This window comes from Hyperolius riggenbachi, chromosome 7 (assembly GCF_040937935.1).
Source record: "Hyperolius riggenbachi isolate aHypRig1 chromosome 7, aHypRig1.pri, whole genome shotgun sequence".
NCBI lineage: Eukaryota > Metazoa > Chordata > Amphibia > Anura > Hyperoliidae > Hyperolius > Hyperolius riggenbachi.
Window position 1 is genome coordinate 192,688,701 of NC_090652.1, and position 20,491 is coordinate 192,709,191.

General features: G+C 45.6%; 1 protein-coding gene across 1 annotated transcript in view; it reads left to right on the plus strand.

The window, feature by feature from the left end:
- Positions 1–14,312: 14,312 nt before the first annotated feature.
- Positions 14,313–20,491, plus strand: part of LOC137524743 (gamma-crystallin-3-like) — a 31,973-nt gene continuing 25,794 nt past the window's right edge. The window contains exons 1-2 of the mRNA XM_068244957.1: positions 14,313–14,359; positions 14,652–14,894. Coding sequence (XP_068101058.1) covers positions 14,351–14,359; positions 14,652–14,894 — 252 coding nt within the window. The 5' untranslated portion in view covers positions 14,313–14,350. The remainder of the gene's footprint in view (positions 14,360–14,651; positions 14,895–20,491) is intronic.

Sequence of the window (20,491 nt, forward strand, 5' to 3'; positions counted from 1 at the left end):
CCATTTTGGAAAGTAGACACTTCAAGGTATTCAGAGAGGGGCATGGTGAGTCCGTGGCAGATTTCATTTTTTTTTGTCGCAAGTTAGAAGAAATGGAAACTTTTTTTTTTTTTGTCACAAAGTGTCATTTTCCGCTTACTTGTGACAAAAATTAATATCTTCTATGAACTCACTATGCCTTTCAGTGAATACTTTGGGATGTCTTCTTTCCAAAATGGGGTCATTTGGGGGGTATTTATACTATCCTGGAATTCTAGCCCCTCATGAAACATGACAGGGGGTCAGAAAAGTTATAGATGCTTGAAAATGGGAAAATTCACTTTTTGCACCATAGTTTGTAAACGCTATAACTTTTACCCAAACCAATAAATATACACTGAATGGTTTTTTTTATCCAAAACATGTTTGTCCACATTTTTCGCGCTGCATGTATACAGAAATTTTACTTTATTTGAAAAATGTCAGCACAGAAATAAAAAAAAAATCATTTTTTTGCCAAAATTCATGTCTTTTTTGATGAATATAATAAAAAGTAAAAATCGCAGGAGCAATCAAATAGCACCAAAAGAAAGCTTTATTAATGGCAAGAAAAGGAGCCAAAATTCATTTAGGTGGTAGGTTGTATGAGCGAGCAATAAACTGTGAAAGCTGCAGTGGTCTGAATGGAAAAAAAGTGGCCGGTCCTTAAAGAGACTCCGTAACAAAAATTGCATCCTGTTTTTTATCATCCTACAAGTTCCAAAAGCTATTCTAATGTGTTCTGGCTTACTGCAGCACGTTCTACTATCACCATCTCTGTAATAAATCAACTTATCTCTCTCTTGTCAGACTTGTCAGCCTGTGTCTGGAAGGCTGCCAAGTTCTTCAGTGTTGTGGTTCTGTGATGCATCTCCCCCCTCCAGGCCCCTCTCTGCACACTGCTGTGTGTTATTTAGTTTAGTGCAGCTTCTCTCTGCTCTATTATCTTTTACAAGCTGGATAAATCCTCCTCTGAGCTGGCTGGGCTTTCACATACTGAGGAATTACATACAGGCACAGCTGTCTGCACTCTGCAGGAAGAAACAGCCTGACACTTCAGTGGAAGATAGCTGCAGGGGGAAAGAAACACACAAATGATCTCTTGAGATTCAAAAGGAAGGGTGTATACAGCCTGCTTGTGTATGGATGTATTTTCTATGTGTGGACATGCTGTACATCAACCTACTTCCTGTTTTGGTGGCCATTTTGTTTGTTTATAAACAAACTTTTTAAAACTGTTTTTAACCACTTTTAATGCGGCGAGGAGTGGCGAAATTGTGACAGAGGGTAATAGGAGATGTCCCCTAACGCACTGGTATGTTTACTTTTGTGCGATTTTAACAATACAGATTCTCTTTAAGGGGTAGAAAGCCCTAGGTCCTCAAGTGGTTAACTTTTCTATTTAATCAGTCCAGAACAACTACAAGAGAATACACACATATCTGCTAGGCACTATATGAATCTTTGAGGCACAGGGGACATAGGAAAAGGACACTTGATAGGAATAACACAGCTGACTTTACTTGTTGGAGGTATTTGCAGCTGACAATAGTCCAAAATTAATGGTATAGTTTTCAGTATTAAAGTTTTGGTTAGCAGATATAGTGATATTCTCTAGCATAGATATGTTTATACTTCACTTTACATCTTAGGCAGTAGAAAATAAACACCAATCATAGGGCAGAATCATGCATCACAGCGACTCCACATCTCAGATTTGACAGGAATTTTGTTCAGCAGCTTTCAAACAGTTTCAGTCTTATCTGGACACTATTCTTTAAATAACACATTTGCTGACTGTAGTTTCGCTTATGTTATGTTATCTCATCATCTCACTTTTTCCTGTTTGCTTCTTTTCCATATACTGACTGTAACGATCGGCAGTGGTGCTCAGCAGAGCTCGAATATTCGAGTAGCTCGAATATTCGAGCTCTTTTTCAGCTATTCGAGCTCGAATACCGAGCTCGTATAGCTACAGCTATTCGAATGGGCTATTCGAGTGAACTCGAATAGCCCACTCACTATTCGAGCTATTCGAGCAAACAGCGCTATTCAAGCTCGAATACCGAGCTCGAATAGCGTCATAGCCCAGATTGACGTCCTTAGAGCCAATCAGAGGGCTCCCAGGCCCTCTGACGGCAGCCAATCACAGAGGGGGACCCTGGCCAGCCCCTACCCTATAAATAGCGGCCGCCATGTTCGGTTTTTCCGTCCTTGCCTGACTTTGTATAGAGAGAGATCTGCTCCTTTGTGCTTTGGCTTAGCAAGTGCTCTATAGTGGTCAACTACCTAGCGTTTTTGCTCACATACACCTGCTCTATACACCTATATTGTTGTTAGCTAGATAGAGATTGTATTTTAGTTAGTAGCTTGTGTGTTACATAGAGACACAGCTGCTGCTGCAGGCAAGCTTACACAGCTTTAGGCCTCAGGGCCTTGCCTGTGTGGGCAGCTGTCCTCCTGTCCTCTGTTACTTTATTTCTCATCTATACCAGTGTTTCTGCTGTTTATTCTACCCTGTCTTGTCCTTTACTTACTGATTGATTATTGTATTTTGTATACTGTACTAGGGACACTCACTGTTACTGTTCATAGCTCCTGCGTTTGTGTGTGCGTGCACTGTCTGTACAGTACACAGTATTCCCTTCTACTGAATCATCTGATTACTACTGAATCTGATTATTGTATTTTCTAGTTCTTACTGTACTAGGGAGGGACACTCAGTCACTGTTCATAGGCTAGCTCCTGCGTGTGTGTGTGTGCGTGCACTGTCTAGTGTACACACACTCTATTTCCTTCTACTGAATCTGATTACTACTGATTATTGTATTTTCTAGTTAGTGTACTAGGGGACACACTCACTGTTCACTGTTCACACTTACTGATTCCTAATTATTGTATTTTGTATTTGTACTGTACTAGTAATCACTTAGCGATCTAATCACTTAGTGATTAGTGTCACCTCACCCACCAACCCACTCCATTAAAGTACCCCACTTTTTCACCCGCCCTTTTAAAAAACTTTTTTGTTTACGCCCAAAACATCTAAGATGTCTGGAAGTGGCAGCCAGCGAGGTTTGGGCAAGGGGAAGGGCAGCAAGGGAATCAGGAGGAGAGGGAGCAGCATTGTGGCAAGCCGCAACCGCGCCATCATGCACAGTTCCGCAGCAGCAGCAGCTGCGTCAGTGGCTAACATTCCGCCTATAGCCACTGGCCGTGGACGCCTTGGGCGCCGCCCAGCAGGAGCAACTCACGCTGCAGAGACACAGCAGCAGCAGCGTGTAGTACCTGCTCCTATTTTCCTCCAGCCGGGTCGGAAACGTCCCATTGAGGAAAAGGATGCAGCCACTGTGGTGCAACTGATGACGGAGGATGAGCAGCCCGCCATCAGCTCTGCATCCGAGGCCTCCACCCTCACCACCACCACCACCCCTGTTCATAGCAGCCGCCCAGCAGGCCAGTTCACCGTCAGTTGGCGATCTGTCATTCAGCAGTCTTTTGACCCCAGGCATCATGAGTCAATTGTCTGCTGTTGTTGGCGATTTGGAGGAGGAGATGCTGATGGGCACTTTGGGGGATGAGGGATTGGACAGCAAGACTGTGGCGACAGTCAAGCAGCCCATCCATGCATCAGGAGAGGAGTTTGGGGGGTCATCATCCCAGCAGGACATGTTTCAGGAGGGGGAGGATGATGATGATGATGATGATGACGTGGTGACAGACAAAGACTGGGTGCCGCCACCACCAGCACCTGGGGATGTCATCATCAGCAGCTCTGAGGAGGAGGAGGAGGATGCGCTTGTGGGCCTTGCAAGGAGGCGCATCATTGCAAGCATTGGCAGCAGTAGGCAGGTCCCACAGCCTGCTGGTTTCTCAGGCTCAGCAGCAGCAGCAGCATCTGCCAGTACCACCACCAGCCGCACCCAAGCCCCCCCCCCCCCCCCCCAACCACCACAGGGAGACAGGCAGCAGCGGCTCCAGGCCGTAGGGGGGTTTTCTTGTCACCAATCTGGCAATTTTTCACCATGCCCACAGTTGACAGCAAGTACGCCACTTGCAACCACTGTCAGCGGAAGTTGAGCAGAGGTGCAGACCCCTTAAAGTTCAGCACCAGCTCTCTGATCAACCATCTTGCTGCTAAACATTACCACCAGCATGAGGAGTTCCAGAGGCTGAAGGCATCTGGTGCTGGCAGTGGCACCACACCCATCACTGCACAGCCTTCAGCAGCAGCAGCAGCAACAGCAGCCACCCGCCCTCCTGCTCCTCCAGCAGCACCAGCAGGAGTGAGGAAACGCACTGCTCCTCCCCCCTCTGCAACTCCTGCCGCCGACACTGAGGCCTGTTCTGGCAGCCAGTCCTTAGTGGCCTCCTCTGCTGTCTCCGCTGGTTCCCGTGCTAGCAAAAGGCAACGCCAGAGCCTTTTGAGCGAGTCCTTCCAGGGGGTGGTTAGGGCTCTGCCTCCCAGCAGCCGTCAGCTGAACGGCTTGCTGGCACGGGCCATGTGCTCCCAACTCCTGCTCGTGCAGCGCTTGTGCAGGAGGGGAGCGACTTGCGTGCGCTGCTTGCTTGTGCAGCCCCAGACTGGCAGCTCCCCAGCAGACACTTCTTCGCCCGCCAGGTCATGCCTGCACTGCACCGCTTTGTCATGGCCAATGTGGAGCGAGGGCTGGAGCACGCGGTTGGTGAAAGGGTCCACGTCACCATGGACTCCTGGAGCAGCCGCTTCGGGACAGGCCGCTACCTGTCCTTCACTGTCCACTGGGTCAGCTTAGTGGAAGGGGGTGAGGATGGGAGAGCAGCAGCGGGCACAGCAGCAGCAGCAACACAGTGGGTGGTGCCACCCCGCAGGGTCAGGGGAACTGCAGCAGGTTCCTCCGATCCTCTGCCATCCTCCGGCACACCTGGCCAAACCCCCCGCCTCAGCAGCAGTGTGAAGCCACGCCACTGCCAAGCGCTGCTGCAGTTGGTCAGCCTTGGGAAGACCAAACTGACGGCAACCCATGTGTTGGCCAAACTCCAGGAGCAGGAGAGGATTTGGCTGACCCCCAGAGGCCTCAGAGTCGGAGAAGTGGTGGCCGACAATGGGGCCAATCTGGTTGCCGCGATCGACAGGGGAAACCTGACCCACATCCCCTGTCTTGCCCACGTGCTGAACCTGGTGGTGCAGAAGTTCTTGCGCACCTACCAGGGGATGGGCGAACTGCTGGAAACGGCAAGGAATGTTGTGCGTCACTTCCGGCGCTCGCCTGCAGCCTCTGCGAGCCTGGAAGACGTGCAAAAGGAGCTGGAGCTGCCACGCCATCGGCTGATCCTTGACGTTCCAACTCGCTGGAACTCCACCCTGGCGATGTTGGAGCGTCTGGTTGAACAGAAGCACGCTGTCAACCAGTACCTTGCCCTGGCCACTGTGTCCGCCGCTCAGAAAAGGGACAACACCAGCAACATCCCGTCCATCATCCCCGATGACGACTGGGGGCACATGCAGCAGGTGTGCTTAGTGCTGGCTCCCTTTCTGCAGGCCACCAACATGGTGAGCAGGGACCATGCTATGGTGTGCGAGTGGGTGCCCCTGGTTTGTTCTGCTGAACAGGGCCCTCGATGCTTTGCTGGAACAGGGAGTGGCAGCCTTGGCCCAGCAGGAGCGGCATGCAGCTGCACAGTCCACCTCTGAGGGGGAGGAGGACTTGGTGGAGGTCCCTGACCTTGCTGCTGATGAGGGGGATCATCACAGTGCAGCTGAGTTGGTGCGGGGGTGGAGAGAGGATGAGGCGGCAGAGGAGGAGGATGAGGACAGCACTGCCGTCGATGTGCCAGCACACGTGGCCCGCCTCTTCCCAATGGCAGCGCACATGCTGACGTGCCTGCGCAAGGACCCCAGGGTGATCCAGATGAAGCAGATGGAGTACATCTGGATCAGCATGATGTTGGACCAGCGCCTCAAGGGGAAGTTGAGCCAGTTCCTGCCTCCAGCAGGAGGAGACCCAGCGCAACAAATAAGGAGCTTGCAGCAGGCCCTTGTTGAGCGCTTGGAGGAAGCCTTCCCCCAGCCTTCCACCCCCACTGTCCAGCCAGCACAGAGGCAGCAGCAGGTGCCTGCATCCAGCAGCAAGCGCCCCACAGACCTGCTGTCTCTCAGCAACGAGCTCTACAGGACTGTAGAGGCTCCAGCAGTGACTAGAGAGGAGGTGCATGCAGCAGCATCCTCCTCCGGTCACAGCCAGCGCCTGACCCGCATGGTGGCTGACTACATGGGGTCCTACAGCGGGCTTGACAGCGATGCCCCTGTTGATCCCATGGAGTATTGGGTCAAGCGCCTGGAGATCTGGAGCGAGCTGGCGCAGTACGCCCTGGAAGTGCTGTCCTGTCCCCCTTCCAGCGTGCTGTCCGAGCTCTGCTTCAGTGCAGCTGGTGGCGTGGTCACCGAGAAACGCTCACGTCTGTCTCACAAGTCTGTGGACAGACTGACGTTTCTCAAGATGAACCAGGCGTGGGTGGAAGGCGAGTTCCTGGCCCCTGTTGTCGGCGAGAGGGGGACATGAACTGGCTGCCGGAACCATTGTTAATATGCCTTACCACCCTTTACCACCTCCTGGCTCCTGCTCACTACTAAGCCAGCCTGGTTCAGTTTGACTATTACGTCGCCTGTAGCCACACATTTTACACCTACAGTGGGCTGCTGTGTACTGCCATTCTGCTGTCTGTCTGTGTTTCCCACTGGCAGGGTACACAGATTTTACCTTCTGCTGCCACTCTGCCACCAGCTATTACGTCCAACAATAGCTATATGTGCCCGGGTTGAAAACTGTGTTGTCCCAGTTGTGTATTGGACACGATGTGGGCTGCACGACCGCTGTCTGGGACCTCCTGTTGTGTTTATTTACAGCCCTGGTATCACCGCTAGGTACCAGGGCTATTATGTCACGCTGCCTACCTACCTGCTGCCACACTCACACTACTCCTCCATTCCTCCTGCTGCTGCTGCTGTCTGTCTGTCTGTGTTTCCCACTGCCAGGGTACACAGATTTTACCTTCTGCTGCCACTCTGCCACCAGCTATTACGTCCAACAATAGCTATTTGTTAAATTTGCTGTAAAAAAAAAAAAAAAAAAGTAAACCATTAAAAAAAAAAAAAGGTTTAATTTTTCTGAGGTGCCCGGGTTGAAAACTGTGTTGTCCCAGTTGTGTATTGGACACGATGTGGGCTGCACGACCGCTGTCTGGGACCTCCTGTTGTGTTTATTTACAGCCCTGGTATCACCGCTGGGTACCAGGGCTATTATGTCACGCTGCCTACCTACCTGCTGCCACACTCACACTACTCCTTAATTCCTCCTGCTGCTGCTGCTGTCTGTCTGTCTGTGTTTCCCACTGCCAGGGTACACAGATGTTACCTTCTGCTGCCACTCTGCCACCAGCTATTACGTCCAACAATAGCTATATGTGTAATTTGCTGTAAAAAAAAAAAAGTAAACCATTAAAAAAAAAAAAAAAGGTTTACTTTTTCTGAGGTGCCCGGGTTGAAAACTGTGTTGTCCCAGTTGTGTATTGGACACGATGTGGGCTGCACGACCGCTGTCTGGGACCTCCTGTTGTGTTTATTTACAGCCCTGGTATCACCGGTAGGAAGCCAGGGCTATTATGTCACGCTGCCTACCTACCTGCTGCCACACTCACACTACTCCTCAATTCCTCCTGCTGCTGTCTGTCTGCGTTTCCCACTGCCAGGGTACACAGATTTTACCTTCTGCTGCCACTCTGCCACCAGCTATTACGTCCAACAATAGCTATATGTGTAATTTGCTGTAAAAAAAAAAAATAAACCATTAAAAAATAAAAAAGGTTTAATTTTTCTGAGGTGTCTGGGTTGAAAACTGTGTTGCCCCAGTTGTGTATTGGACACGATGTGGGCTTCACGACCGCTGTCTGGAACCTCATGCTGTGTATTTACGGCCTGGTACCACCGCTAGGTACCACAGCCTATTATGTCTCGCTGCCTGCCTCATTGACTGCCTGCTGACACACAATCATCCTCCCCCTGCTGCTGCTCTTGCTGAATTTACCTTCTGCTGTCTGTGTGTTTCCACTGCCAGGGAGCACATACAATGGCGCTTTCACCATGCGCCACCAGCTATTACGCTCAAAAATAGCTGCATTTCTTTAAAAAAAAAAAAATGTACTTTTTAATACTTTGTGATATTATTTTTAGAGGTGTCCGGGTTGAAAACTGTGATGTCCCAGTTGTGTATTGGACACGATGTGGGCTTCACGACCGCTGTCTGGAACCTCATGCTGTGTATTTACGGCCTGGTACCACCGCTAGTTACCACAGCCTATTATGTCTCGCTGCCTGCCTCATTGACTGCCTGCTGCCACACAATCATCCTCCCCCTGCTGCTGCTCTTGCTGAATTTACCTTCTGCTGTCTGTGTGTTTTCACTGCCAGGGAGCACATACAATGGCGCTTTCACCATGCGCCACCAGCTATTACGCTCAAAAATAGCTGCATTTCTTTAAAAAAAATATATGTACTTCTTAATACTTTGTGATATTATTTTTAGAGGTGTCCGGGTTGAAAACTGTGATGTCCCAGTTGTGTATTGGACACGGTGTGGGCTTCACGACCGCTGTCTGGAACCTCATGCTGTGTATTTACGGCCTGGTAGATGAAGAAGAAGATGAAGAAGAAGAAGAAGAAGATGAAGAAGAAGAAGATGAAGAAGAAGAAGAAGATGATGATGAAGAAGAAGAAGAAGATGAAGAAGAAGAAGAAGATGAAGAAGAAGAAGTAGATGAAGAAGAAGAAGAAGAAGAAGATATAGAAGAAGAAGAAGAAGAAGAAGAAGAAGAAGAAGAAGAAGAAGAAGAAGATATAGAAGAAGAAGATATAGAAGAAGAAGAAGAAGAAGAAGAAGATATAGAAGAAGAAGACATAGAAGAAGAAGAAGAAGATATAGAAGAAGAAGATATAGAAGAAGAAGAAGACGATATAGAAGAAGAAGAAGAAGAAGAAGAAGAAGAAGAAGAAGAAGAAGAAGAAGAAGAAGAAGAAGAAGAAGAAGAAGAAGAAGAAGAAGAAGAAGAAGAAGAAGAAGATATAGAAGAAGAAGAAGACGATATAGAAGAAGAAGAAGAAGAAGAAGAAGAAGAAGAAGATATAGAAGAAGAAGAAGACGATATAGAAGAAGAAGAAGAAGAAGAAGAAGAAGAAGAAGAAGAAGAAGAAGAAGAAGAAGAAGAAGAAGAAGAAGAAGAAGAAGAAGAAGAAGAAGAAGAAGAAGAAGAAGATATTGAAGAAGAAGAAGAAGAAGAAGAAGAAGAAGATATAGAAGAAGAAGATATAGAAGAAGAAGAAGAAGAAGATATAGAAGAAGAAGAAGAAGAAGATATAGAAGAAGATATAGAAAAAGAAGATATAGAAGAAGAAGAGGAAGAGGAAGAAGATATAGAAGAAGAAGAAGACGATATAGAAGAAAAAGAAGAAGAAGAAGATATAGAAGAAGAAGAAGAAGAAGAAGAAGAAGAAAAAGAAGAAGAAAAAGAAGGAGAAGAAGAAGAAGCTATAAAAGATACAGAAGAAGAAGAAGAAGTATATACACTACTGAACAGAATTTTGGACACAACTTCTCTTTCCACCTTTTTTTTTTTTTTAAAGGAACATCCCCACATAATCACTTGCTGTTGTTACTTGGAAAAAAAGATGTTTCTTGCATCATTCACCCCCAAAACAAGTGTTGGAAGCTATTTAAGGCCAATTCGAATAGTCAGCTCGAATAATGAGCTCGAATACCGACTCGAATAGTGAGCTCGAATTTCGAGGTCGAATCGAATAGTAAAAAATATTCGACTCGAATATTCGACCGACCTCAAATAATTTACTATTCGAATTCGACCAAACTCGAATAATAAAAAGGTGTGTCCGAGCATCCCTCGGTGTAACACAGAGAGAATCTGATTATTGGCGATCTGCAGTATCACCAAAAATGCAGATATATACCCGATTATTGATGATCTGCAGTATCACCGATAATCAGATATATCACTAACCTCTGGATACCTGAGTAATATGAGTGTTTGGTGCAACAGTAATACTTTGAGGAGAATACCTGGGGAACAGTTATCAGGGCAGTAGGCAATACTATCCTGGAGAGCAAGTACCTTCCAGTAACCTGGGACTCTCCCGCAGGGAGGAGCCAGGCTAGGAAGGACCAGAGCAGGAGTGACACCAAAGGCAGGATGTCACTGACTGATCTGTGAACTATCTCTTAAAGGGGAACGTCAGCCTAAACAAACATACTGTCATTAAGTTACATTAGTTATGTTAATTAGAATAGATAGGTAATATAATCTCTTACCCACCCCGTTTTAAAAGAACAGGCAAATGTTTGTGATTCATAGGGGCTGCCATCTTTGTCATGGGGGCAGCCATCTTTTTGGTGGAAAGGAAGTGACAAGGAGCAGGAGACACAGTTCCAAAATTCCTGTGTCCTGATTACCCCTCCCAGCTGCACACGCTAGGCTTCAAATGTCAAATTCAAAATGTAAAAAAAAAAAAATTGCACCAAAACAGCCGAACGAGAACAAAATCAGAAATCCCATCATGCTTTGCACAGCATCAGGGGAAAAAAGCCCGGGCAGTTTTCTTCTGTGCAGCTAAAAATGAGACTTGTATAAGACAAACAAAGTTCTGATGCTGTGAAACTGTTAAAGAAACACCAAGCCTCTTCAGTGCTGCTGAGTCGATTTTTAGTCCGGAGGTTCACTTTAACTGAGAAGATAGTTCTCGAGGTCGGGCAAGCCAGGTCGGTAACACACGGACAGACAAAGTACAAAGACAGGAGACTGATTTGGTAATCCTAAGGCACACAGGGTTTGGCAACAGAGTATCAGATATAGTGAGGTGCCGAATCAGTGATCAGAAGAGTGGTCAGGAAAGCAGAAAGTCATAACAGATAATAAACAATGCCTAGTCTTGAGTGTGAGCTCCGTGATCATCAACACCCTGGAACTAGTCTGATATATAACAGAATGGTAACACAAGTCCCTAGTCTTGGGTGTGAGGTCCTTGATCATCAACACCCTGGAACTAGTCTGAAGTATAACAGAATGGTAATACAGATCCCTAGTCTTGGGTGTGAGGTCCTTGATCATCAACACCCTGGAACTAGTCTGAAGTATAACAGAATGGTAATACAGATTCCTAGTCTTGGGTGTGAGGTCCTTGATCATCAACACCCTGGAACTAGTCTGAAGTATAACAGAATGGTAATACAAGTCCCTAGGCTTGGGTGTGAGGTCCGTGATCATCAACACCCTGGAACTAGTCTAAAGTATAACAGAATAACAACACAGATTCTGACAAAAGGTCTGAGTGCTTCCACGTAGTGATCGCAACGGCAGACAACCAGTGAATGACCAGCACCCAGTATATATAGTACAGCGCTATCCAGCGCCTCCCCTAAGTGCTGGACCAATGGGAACTGGTTGCAACGTCAGCTGACCGGCTTGGTCAGCTGACTCCCTTCTGGCTGTCATAAAAGTTCTGCCTCTCAGCGCGCGCGCGCGTCCTTCTGAACCTGTGTGGACTATCAGTCCAAGCCACACCAGACATGTGTTGTGAACCACCCGCCGCGCTGGACGCGGAACCAGCCGCACCGCTATTAAAGCATGCGGCGGTTTCTCCGCGTTTAGCCATACTATCAGATGTAGGCCCACGCTTGCAAACTGCTGCGTTGGACGCGGAATCAGCCGCCTTGTACTGAGCACACGCGGCGGCTTTTCCGCGTTTTCTCACACTGACTTAAATGTTTCTCTTTCTCTCTTTGTGTGCTCTGATTTCTCCTTTTAAATGTGTATCTGAGCTACCTTTTACCACATCACTCACTGGATTACTCAGTCTGTACAAGCTCTGACTGAATGCTCTCTGGTTTCCCCGGCAATGAAGTCACTTATCTTCACAGTCTCTCTCACACCTCTCATTTGTGTCTCTCTCTGTTATATTGCCCTTCTTGCCTCTATTCGGTCCTGTCAGCTCTCCATGTCCCCCAAAGTATATCACGATTGCCTCCGGGCAAAAATCTCTACCCCATCTTTCCTCTCCACTCTCCGGGCTCACTGACAGGAAACCAGTAATTACTGGTTTATATCTAACCACTCCCCCACCTGCACACAAGAGAAATTTCTAGAAAAGCTTTGTGGCTCACTGTCGGTTGAGAGGGGCGTGCACATTTCACACGTGCAGCACCTACCTGTCTAGAGAGCAGAGTGGCCATATTAACTACTGGCCATTCACTCTATTTGCTAGCAGTCTAAAGCCAGCACTGCCCTTAGCAGCAGCACTGGCCTGGCCAATATAAATAAAATGAAAAAAAACGTTTTATTTTTGTAGCTGGCTACACACCCACCTACCTACGTGAGCGCACGAAAGACCAAGACCCGTGTAGGGACAGCTACCTTACGAAGGCACATGATTACAAAGCACAAACTGCAATGGGATGACCACCTGAGGAAAAGCAGCACACAAAAGCAAAGCCACACACCACAGTGGAAGATACCAGGCCGCAATTATTTCTCAAAAAAGGTGATACCTAAACTGTACCGTGATGTTGAAAGGCAAGTGGTGACATCTCTGGCACACAGCATTGGGTCAAGGGTCCATCTGACCATGGATGCCTGGTCTGCAAAGCACGCTCAGGCCTGCCAGAAGACTAAGTCAGTACCCACACACAGTATCTCTGCCTGAACGTCACGTGACTGCCTGCCCCAAGACTAAGTCGGTCCCTACACAGCATCTCTGCCTGCAGGCCACTTGACTGCCTTCTCCACCACCACCGACAGGGTCCAGAACTCCAGGCGCATTCTTGAATTTTTAAGGCCGCTGCTAGCAGCGGCCACTACATTAAGTTTTCTGGTGCGTGTACATGCCTGCCTAATTCTTTGGGCTGCACTGCAGCTGCAACAACAAAACAAAAGGCATGTACATGTGCCAATTCCCCTTCGTGATCGTTACTTTGCTGCAGTAAACGGGCTTGCGTATCACAATGAAACAATGACCACCGGCTATATGAGTGTCTCGGGGAGGGGGGGGGGGGGGGCAGTCACTGTTGTTTCATCATTGAGCTACCACAGCCCGGCGACCATATGGGCTTGAAAACTGCCACGGCCTGCACTCTCGCCATGGTGCGCACCAGTGCAGCACGGCCGTCACTACACAAACAGCTGTTTGCGGTGCGTTACACAATGAGTTTGGTGTGTCAGTGTGAAGCAGTACTCTAATTACACTCCCTGATTGATGTATACACATGCAAGATGTTTTAAAGCACTTTAGGCCTCCAATTTAGCATGCAATGTGATTTCTGCCCTTAAAACGCCGCTTTGCGTCAAATCCAGATTTTTCCCCGGGACTTTTGGTGTCTATCCCACTCATCCATTCAAAAACTCAGATGTTAGACCCCTTGAAACATCTTTTCCATCACTTTTGTGGCCAGCATAAATGTTTCTAGTTTTCAAAGTTCACTTCCCAATTGAAGTCTATTGCGGTTCCCAAAAGTTCGCAAACATTTGCGGAGGTTCGCGAACCCGGTTTGCGAACCTAAAATCGGAGGTTCGGGCCATCTCTAAGCACCAGGTGTCAAATTCCCTAAGTATGCCACTGAGGAACCTGAAAGTACTAAGTGACTTAGCACACATTTTAATGGAGGAACAATTCAGCAGACTTTATACAGGGCTTCCAAAGGAATCACACACTGGCAGAATCTGTGCTTGTCCCTATTATAGCCTCCTTAAACTTGTAAATAGGGGAGGGGTACTCCTACAACACAGCAGGATTATTTTCTGCTAACATTTGGAAGATTATTATATATATATCATACAAATATATATATATATATATATATATATATATATATATATATATATATATATATATATATATATATATATATATATATATATATATATATATATATTTATTTATATATATATCATACAAATATATATTATAACATATCATTATATAAAGGAAAAAAAAGTTAGCTTGCAATACAATAAGGGGTCTTATAACTACAAAAAAAAAGTTTTGTTTCTTTGAAAGAATTCTTTTCACCTATGACTTTTGGATTAGTTGCACATATACAACAGAATCAGGAGTGAATGAAAGTGAGTTGTTTGCATAAAAGCAACAAATGACCCATACATATCCTATAGTTAACAAAAAAGGACTGGATCACCAGCTCTCTGCAGCCATCAGCACAAACACATATATAAAAGGACTTTTATTCCAGTCCTGAAACAGTTTACAGGCCACAGCTTCTCAATCACATCTCTAGTGAAAATGGTTAAGGTATGTTACATATGTATTTGCAACATAAATATTGTGGATATGTTTTGATACCTAACATCAGTAGAAATAAATACCATACTATATTTATGTGAATTTATAAAGTACATTTTTATACATCAAAAAGACATCCTGTTGTGCATTTTAGATAAAAAAAAAAGCAGTTAGTAATGATAATGCATGTGCTAAGTTTTGTGCTGTATTTAGAAAACAAACATTTGAAACATGAGGCACATCAAGTCTAGTATATTGTTCCAAATCGTTTAAAAAAAAAAATGTTATTGTATGTCCACAGATTGTCTTCTACGAAGATAAGAATTTCCAGGGGCGCTCCTATGAGTGTAATTCTGATTCCTCTGATTTATCTTCATACTTCAGTCGTTGTAACTCCATTAGAGTGGAGAATGGAAATTGGGTTCTGTACGAGCTCCCCAATTACAGAGGACATCAGTACTTCTTGAGAAAAGGAGAATATCCCGATTTTCAGCAATGGATGGGATATAATGATTCTATCAGATCCTGTCGCTTGACTCCTCAGGTACATCTTAATAAACAAAATTAGCTTTCATACTAAAACATTAGCCAAACCTTGCCAAATTAATTGTTATGCATGGGCTTTTTTATTCCAGTTATCAAGGCTGCACAATTTAAAGCAGAGATCTATGAGTTTCACATTAAGGGCTCTTTCACACCAAGACGTTGCGTTAGATGCGACGTTAAGGTCGCATAACATGCCCCCAACGCAACGCATGTTAGCTTTGAAGTTGGACGTTACATTGATTTGCGTTATGCGTCTCTTGTGGCGTACGTGATACGTACTTTTTGACGCACGCAGATCGAACGAAAACGGCGCATGCGGCACATTTAAAAAAAAAACAACAACAAACATTACTGAGCATGTGCAAACATCCGAATGCAGCTACATACGCATATAACGCACAGCACGCTGCACTTTCGTTTACCATGCTGCGTTATACTCCAACGCAATGTGGGCACTGTGAACAGCCCATTGATTTATTATTGCAGTGAGTTGGGCTGCGTTACAGGCTGCTGTAACGTGGGACTTTAACATCCCACTGTGAAAGCAGCTTAAATAAGAATAATAGAACCTGAGGCCTTGAGGATGAGGCAATCCAGATGAGAGTCAGATGACTGCAAGCAGGAGTAATGGTATGCAGATCAGGCACTTTAGAGATAGTGTGGTCAGTACTGGCCAGATGTCAGTCCAGGCAGCATTCTTGCAAGTCCTTATCCAGGCGGAGGTCGATCCAGGTGGCAAACATACCCAGCAACAAGCCAAAAGCTAATGCTATCACAGGCGATGTCTGGGGGCGCTCACCATGCTTAACCATTTCAGCCTGCGGGGATTTTTCACCTTATGCATTAGAGCAATTTTCACCTCCCATTCATTCGCTAATAACTTTATCACTACTTATCACAATTTATTGATCTATATCTAGTTTTTTTCCGACACTAATTAGGCTTTCTTTGGATGGTACATTTTGCTAAGAATTATTTTTTTATAAATGCATTTTCACAGGATTAATAAGAAAAAATGGAAAATAATCATTTCTCAGTTTTCAGCCATTATAGCTTTAAAATAATCTACGCTACCAAAATTAAAACCTATATATTTTATTTGCCCATTTGTCTCGGTTATGACACCATTTCAATTTTGTCCCCATCACAATGTATGGCACCAATATTTTATTTGGAACTAAAGGTGCATTTTTTCTGTTTTGCGTCCATCACTATTTACAAGCTTATAATTTAAAAACCTGTTCGTAGTATACCCCCTTCAAACGCATATTTAAAAAGTTCAGACCCTTAGGTAACTATTTATGTCATTTTTTTTTTTTAATCGTAATTTTTTTTTTCATAAAAATTTTTATTTGGATATTTTGGTGTGGGACATAAACAGTTAATTTTTAATGTTATTATATGTGTAAATTGTAATATAAAAAATATGTAGATGTAGTTTTACTATTTGGCCACAAGATGGCAACCTTGAATTTTTTTTTCTCCTTGTGCTTCTCGCTAACCGGAAGCACAAGGATGACACAGAAAATTTTACGTGCAGAAAGACTGAAGCCTCTTGTAAGAGCGCTTCGGTTTTTCTGCTGGGGACATGGATCAGTGATTGGGAACCATGTTCCCGTTCACGGATCCCAGGGCTACCGGGGTACAGCACGGGGGTGCGCGCAGGAGCTTGCCAAAAGCGCGGCACCGCAGCAGAGCAGCCACCCGGACGTGAACGTCCGGGTGGCAGAAATGGTTAAATACAAGGACTAACCAAACAGAAACAAACAGAATTGAAAACAGCCAATAGAAGCTCAGCGTGTCAGCTGATTAGGTGACATGCAACACACATGTGGTTAATGTTCACAACGGCGGAACGCGTACTGGGAGTGCGTCTGCCACCTATCCAATGGGAGCTGAGCACCAGGCTGCGTTCCAGTGACGTCAGCGGTCTGCCGAGACCCGGAAGCTTGCGCCTCAGCCTGGGTCTCGACATTCCGCTGCCATGAGTGCCCTGATGATATTACAACACTTTTAATTTACACATTTTAACCAGTTCACCCCCAAGGGTTTTTACTCTAACGGACCAGAGCAATTTTCACTTGTCAGTGCTCCTCCCTTTTATTCCCTAATAATTTTATTACTACTTATCACAAGAAAATGATCTATACCTCGTTTTTCTGTGGGTAGTACATTTTGCTAAGAATTTTTTTTATCCTAAATGCGTTTTAATGGGAAAAAAACAAAAAAAATGAAAAAAATAATTATTTTTCCTTTTTCAGCCATTATAGTTTTAAAATTAAACATTCTCGTGTGGTTAAAACAAACACCGTTTATTTGCCCAGTTGTCCCGATTATTAAACCGTTTAAATTATGTCCCTATCACAATGTATGGCGACAATATATTATTTTGAAATATAGGTGTTATTTTTCTGTTTTGTTTTTTTTGTTCTGGCCATAATTACAAGCCCCTATATAAAAAATTAAAATTAATTTTCCCCCATAAAATATAGATTAAAAAAAGCTGAGTCCCTAAGGCAACTATTTATTTATTTATTTTAAGCTGATTTTTATTTACAAGTGTTTTTTTTTGGGGGGGGAGGGAGGGTTGGAAGTGTTATTTTATTAATTTTATTAATAGTGTGTATGTACTATGTTCTTGTGTATATATGTGTGCAATATACTTTTGGCCACAAGATGGCGGTAGTGAACACTCTCCCGTATAGGAAGTGATCACTTTTTTTTTTATTACTCTTTATTAAACTGTAACATTTCCTGTTTTAATGAATGGACGCGGCCGCTGTTTGCGGTCGCGTCCATTCACTCCAGGCAGTGCGATTGGGTAGAGGGCCGCTCGGTCCTCTTCCCCAATCACTCAGCACGGGATCCCGACGGTAATGGCGGCGGTAGCGGCGCGCACACGTGCGGAGCGGCGGCGGGAACGCGCGACGTATTAAAACGTCATGTTGCCATTAACAGGCAAAAGCATGACGTTTTAATACGATACATTGCCATTAAATGGTTAAACTGTATATAGATATTGTATTTCAAAATCTAACAGTTGCAAAAAATATCAGCTTGAACTTTGTTTTGTTAACCTCCTGGGCGATAATCCCGAGCTGAGCTCGGGGTATGTCGCGCAGGAGAAGTTCTCAGGCCCTGGTGGGCCGATTTGCATAATTTTTTTTTTGTTACACGCAGCTAGCACTTTGCTAGCTGCGTGTAACTTCCGATCGCCGCCGCTCGCCGCCGATCGGCCGCTCGCCGCCCTCCCCCTCCCAGACCCCTTGCGCAGCCTGGCCAATCAGTGCTGGGCAGCGCTGAGGGGTGGATCGGGACTCCCTCTGACGTCACGACCGGGGAAGCCCAGTTCTGAACGGGATTTCCTGCTTACTCTGATCGCTGAAGGCGATCGGAGTGGGTGGGGGGATGCCACTGCCCAGCGGCTATCATGTAGCGAGCCCAGGGCTCGCTACATGATTTAAAAGATATTTTTTTTTTTTTAAAGTGCTGCGCCCCCTCCTGGGCGATCTAATTGTATCGCCCAGAGGGTTAATTCAGAGACTCATGCTCTGATTGAGTTTGAGAGAAAACTACAGAGGCAGAATGCTGTACAGAATGCTGTACTGACAGCTCCAAAGACAATAAAGGCATGTCTGTATATAATAGACTCGTACGTTCTGTTTATTGTTAAAGTAAACCCATAAGTAAAAAAAAAAAAAGCTGCTTACTTACTTCAGGAAGGGGATCCTAATGAGGCTTTACCCGTCTTTCTCTGCCAGCTCGATGGAGCGCTGGGGCTCCCTCACACAGCAAAACAATAACAATACCAGTGGCCTGCCTGTACAGGCTCACTAGCAGCTTTCTGCTTAGGCTCTGGCAGAAATAGCCGAGATGGATCAGGTCAGCTCTACTGCGGAGGCGCAAATGGCTCTTGACTGCGGAGTAGATTGAACCTGATCTGGCTCGTATATTTCCATCAGAGGGAAAACCATTAATGTGCCTGCGCAGGAGTGCCAACAAGCAGGGCTGTATTTAGGGTTTGGGCCGCCCTAGGCACCCCAGACCTACAACGCCCCCCCCCCCCCCCAGGACATTGGTCGAAAAATGGGCGTGGCCAAAAAATGCAATGTTCTATGTAACATGACTATGTTCTCTGCAAAGTGCTGCAGAAGATGCCAGTTCTATATAAATACATAATAATATGGTAGGACATTAGACTATGGCAGGATTAGATTGTGAGCTCCTCAGAGGACAGTCAGTGACATGACTACCTACTCTGTGAAGTACTGCTGAAGATGGTGGTACAATATAGTACAGTAGTATAAGTGCAGTATAAGTATCCAGGTCTATAGGTGTCCCCAGTATAGATAGTCAAGTCTATAGGTATCTCCAGTTTAGGTAGTAGTTCTATAGGTGTACACAGTTTAGGTAGTAGGTCTATAGATGTCACCAGTTTAGGTAATAGGTCTATAGGTGTTCCCAGTTTAGGTAACTAGGTCTATAGGTGTCCCCAGTTTAGGTAGTAGTTCTATAGATGTCCCCAGTTTAGGTGACTTGGTCTATAGGTGTCCCCAGTTTAGGTAGTAGCTCTATAGGTGTCCCCAGTTTAGGTAACCTGGAAGGGGGAGCGGACACACACACACACACAGCAGTGGGTAAGGGGGGACATCTCCACCCCCTCACCTGGGGCTCCCCCTTCTTCCCCACGGTTCCCCCCATGAAAATAATAGGAATGCTGCAATGTTTCACTATAAAATAATCGTAATACGACAATCTTTTACCATAAAATAATCGTAATGCGGCAATCGTTTACCATAAAATAATTATAATGCAGCAATGTTTCACCATAAAAAAATCGTACTGCAGCAATCTTTTACCATAAAATAATCATAATGCGGAAATCTTTTACCAGAAAATAATCGTAATGCAGCAATCTTTTACCAGAAAATAATCGTAATGCAGCAATGTTTCACTAGAAAATAATCATAAAGCATCAATATTTTACCATAAAATAATCGTAATGCGGCAATATTTCATTTCACCAGAAAATATTCTTATAACACCTGGCATGGCATGGCCTGGCAGTTGGCCTGAGAGCTGGCCTGGGCTGGACTCCCCCGAGTCTAAAATGGCGCTGCAGTGCTAGGAGGAGGGAAGACTATTTGCTTGCCGGCGGCCGGGCTCACTAGGGCTACAGTGGATTGGTGGTGGTGGGGGTGGTGGCTGGTGGGCAGACAGGCAGCAAAAAGCAGATGGATGCTGGCTGCATGTGGTTATTTATTTACAGTTTACAGACTCCTCAGACAGTCAGACAGCAGCACCGCGGGCCAACCCCACCCAACCCCCCCCCCCCCCCCCAAAAAAAACAGAAAACCTGGGAGGTAAGGAAATAAAATACAATTACACAAGACCCCCCCCCTCCCCCAAAAAAATCCTCTCACAGTGCTATTTTCAATTTCAAAGGCCTGGCTCTGGCTGGATGGGCGGCACGCCACGCACCCCAATCCCCCTTGCCCATGAAGTTAAGTGGTTTGCCTCTCAGCACGGTGGGAACCGACTGAGCCAGATTAAAAAAAAAAACATTTAAGGATAGGCGGCGGGGGAGCTGCTCAC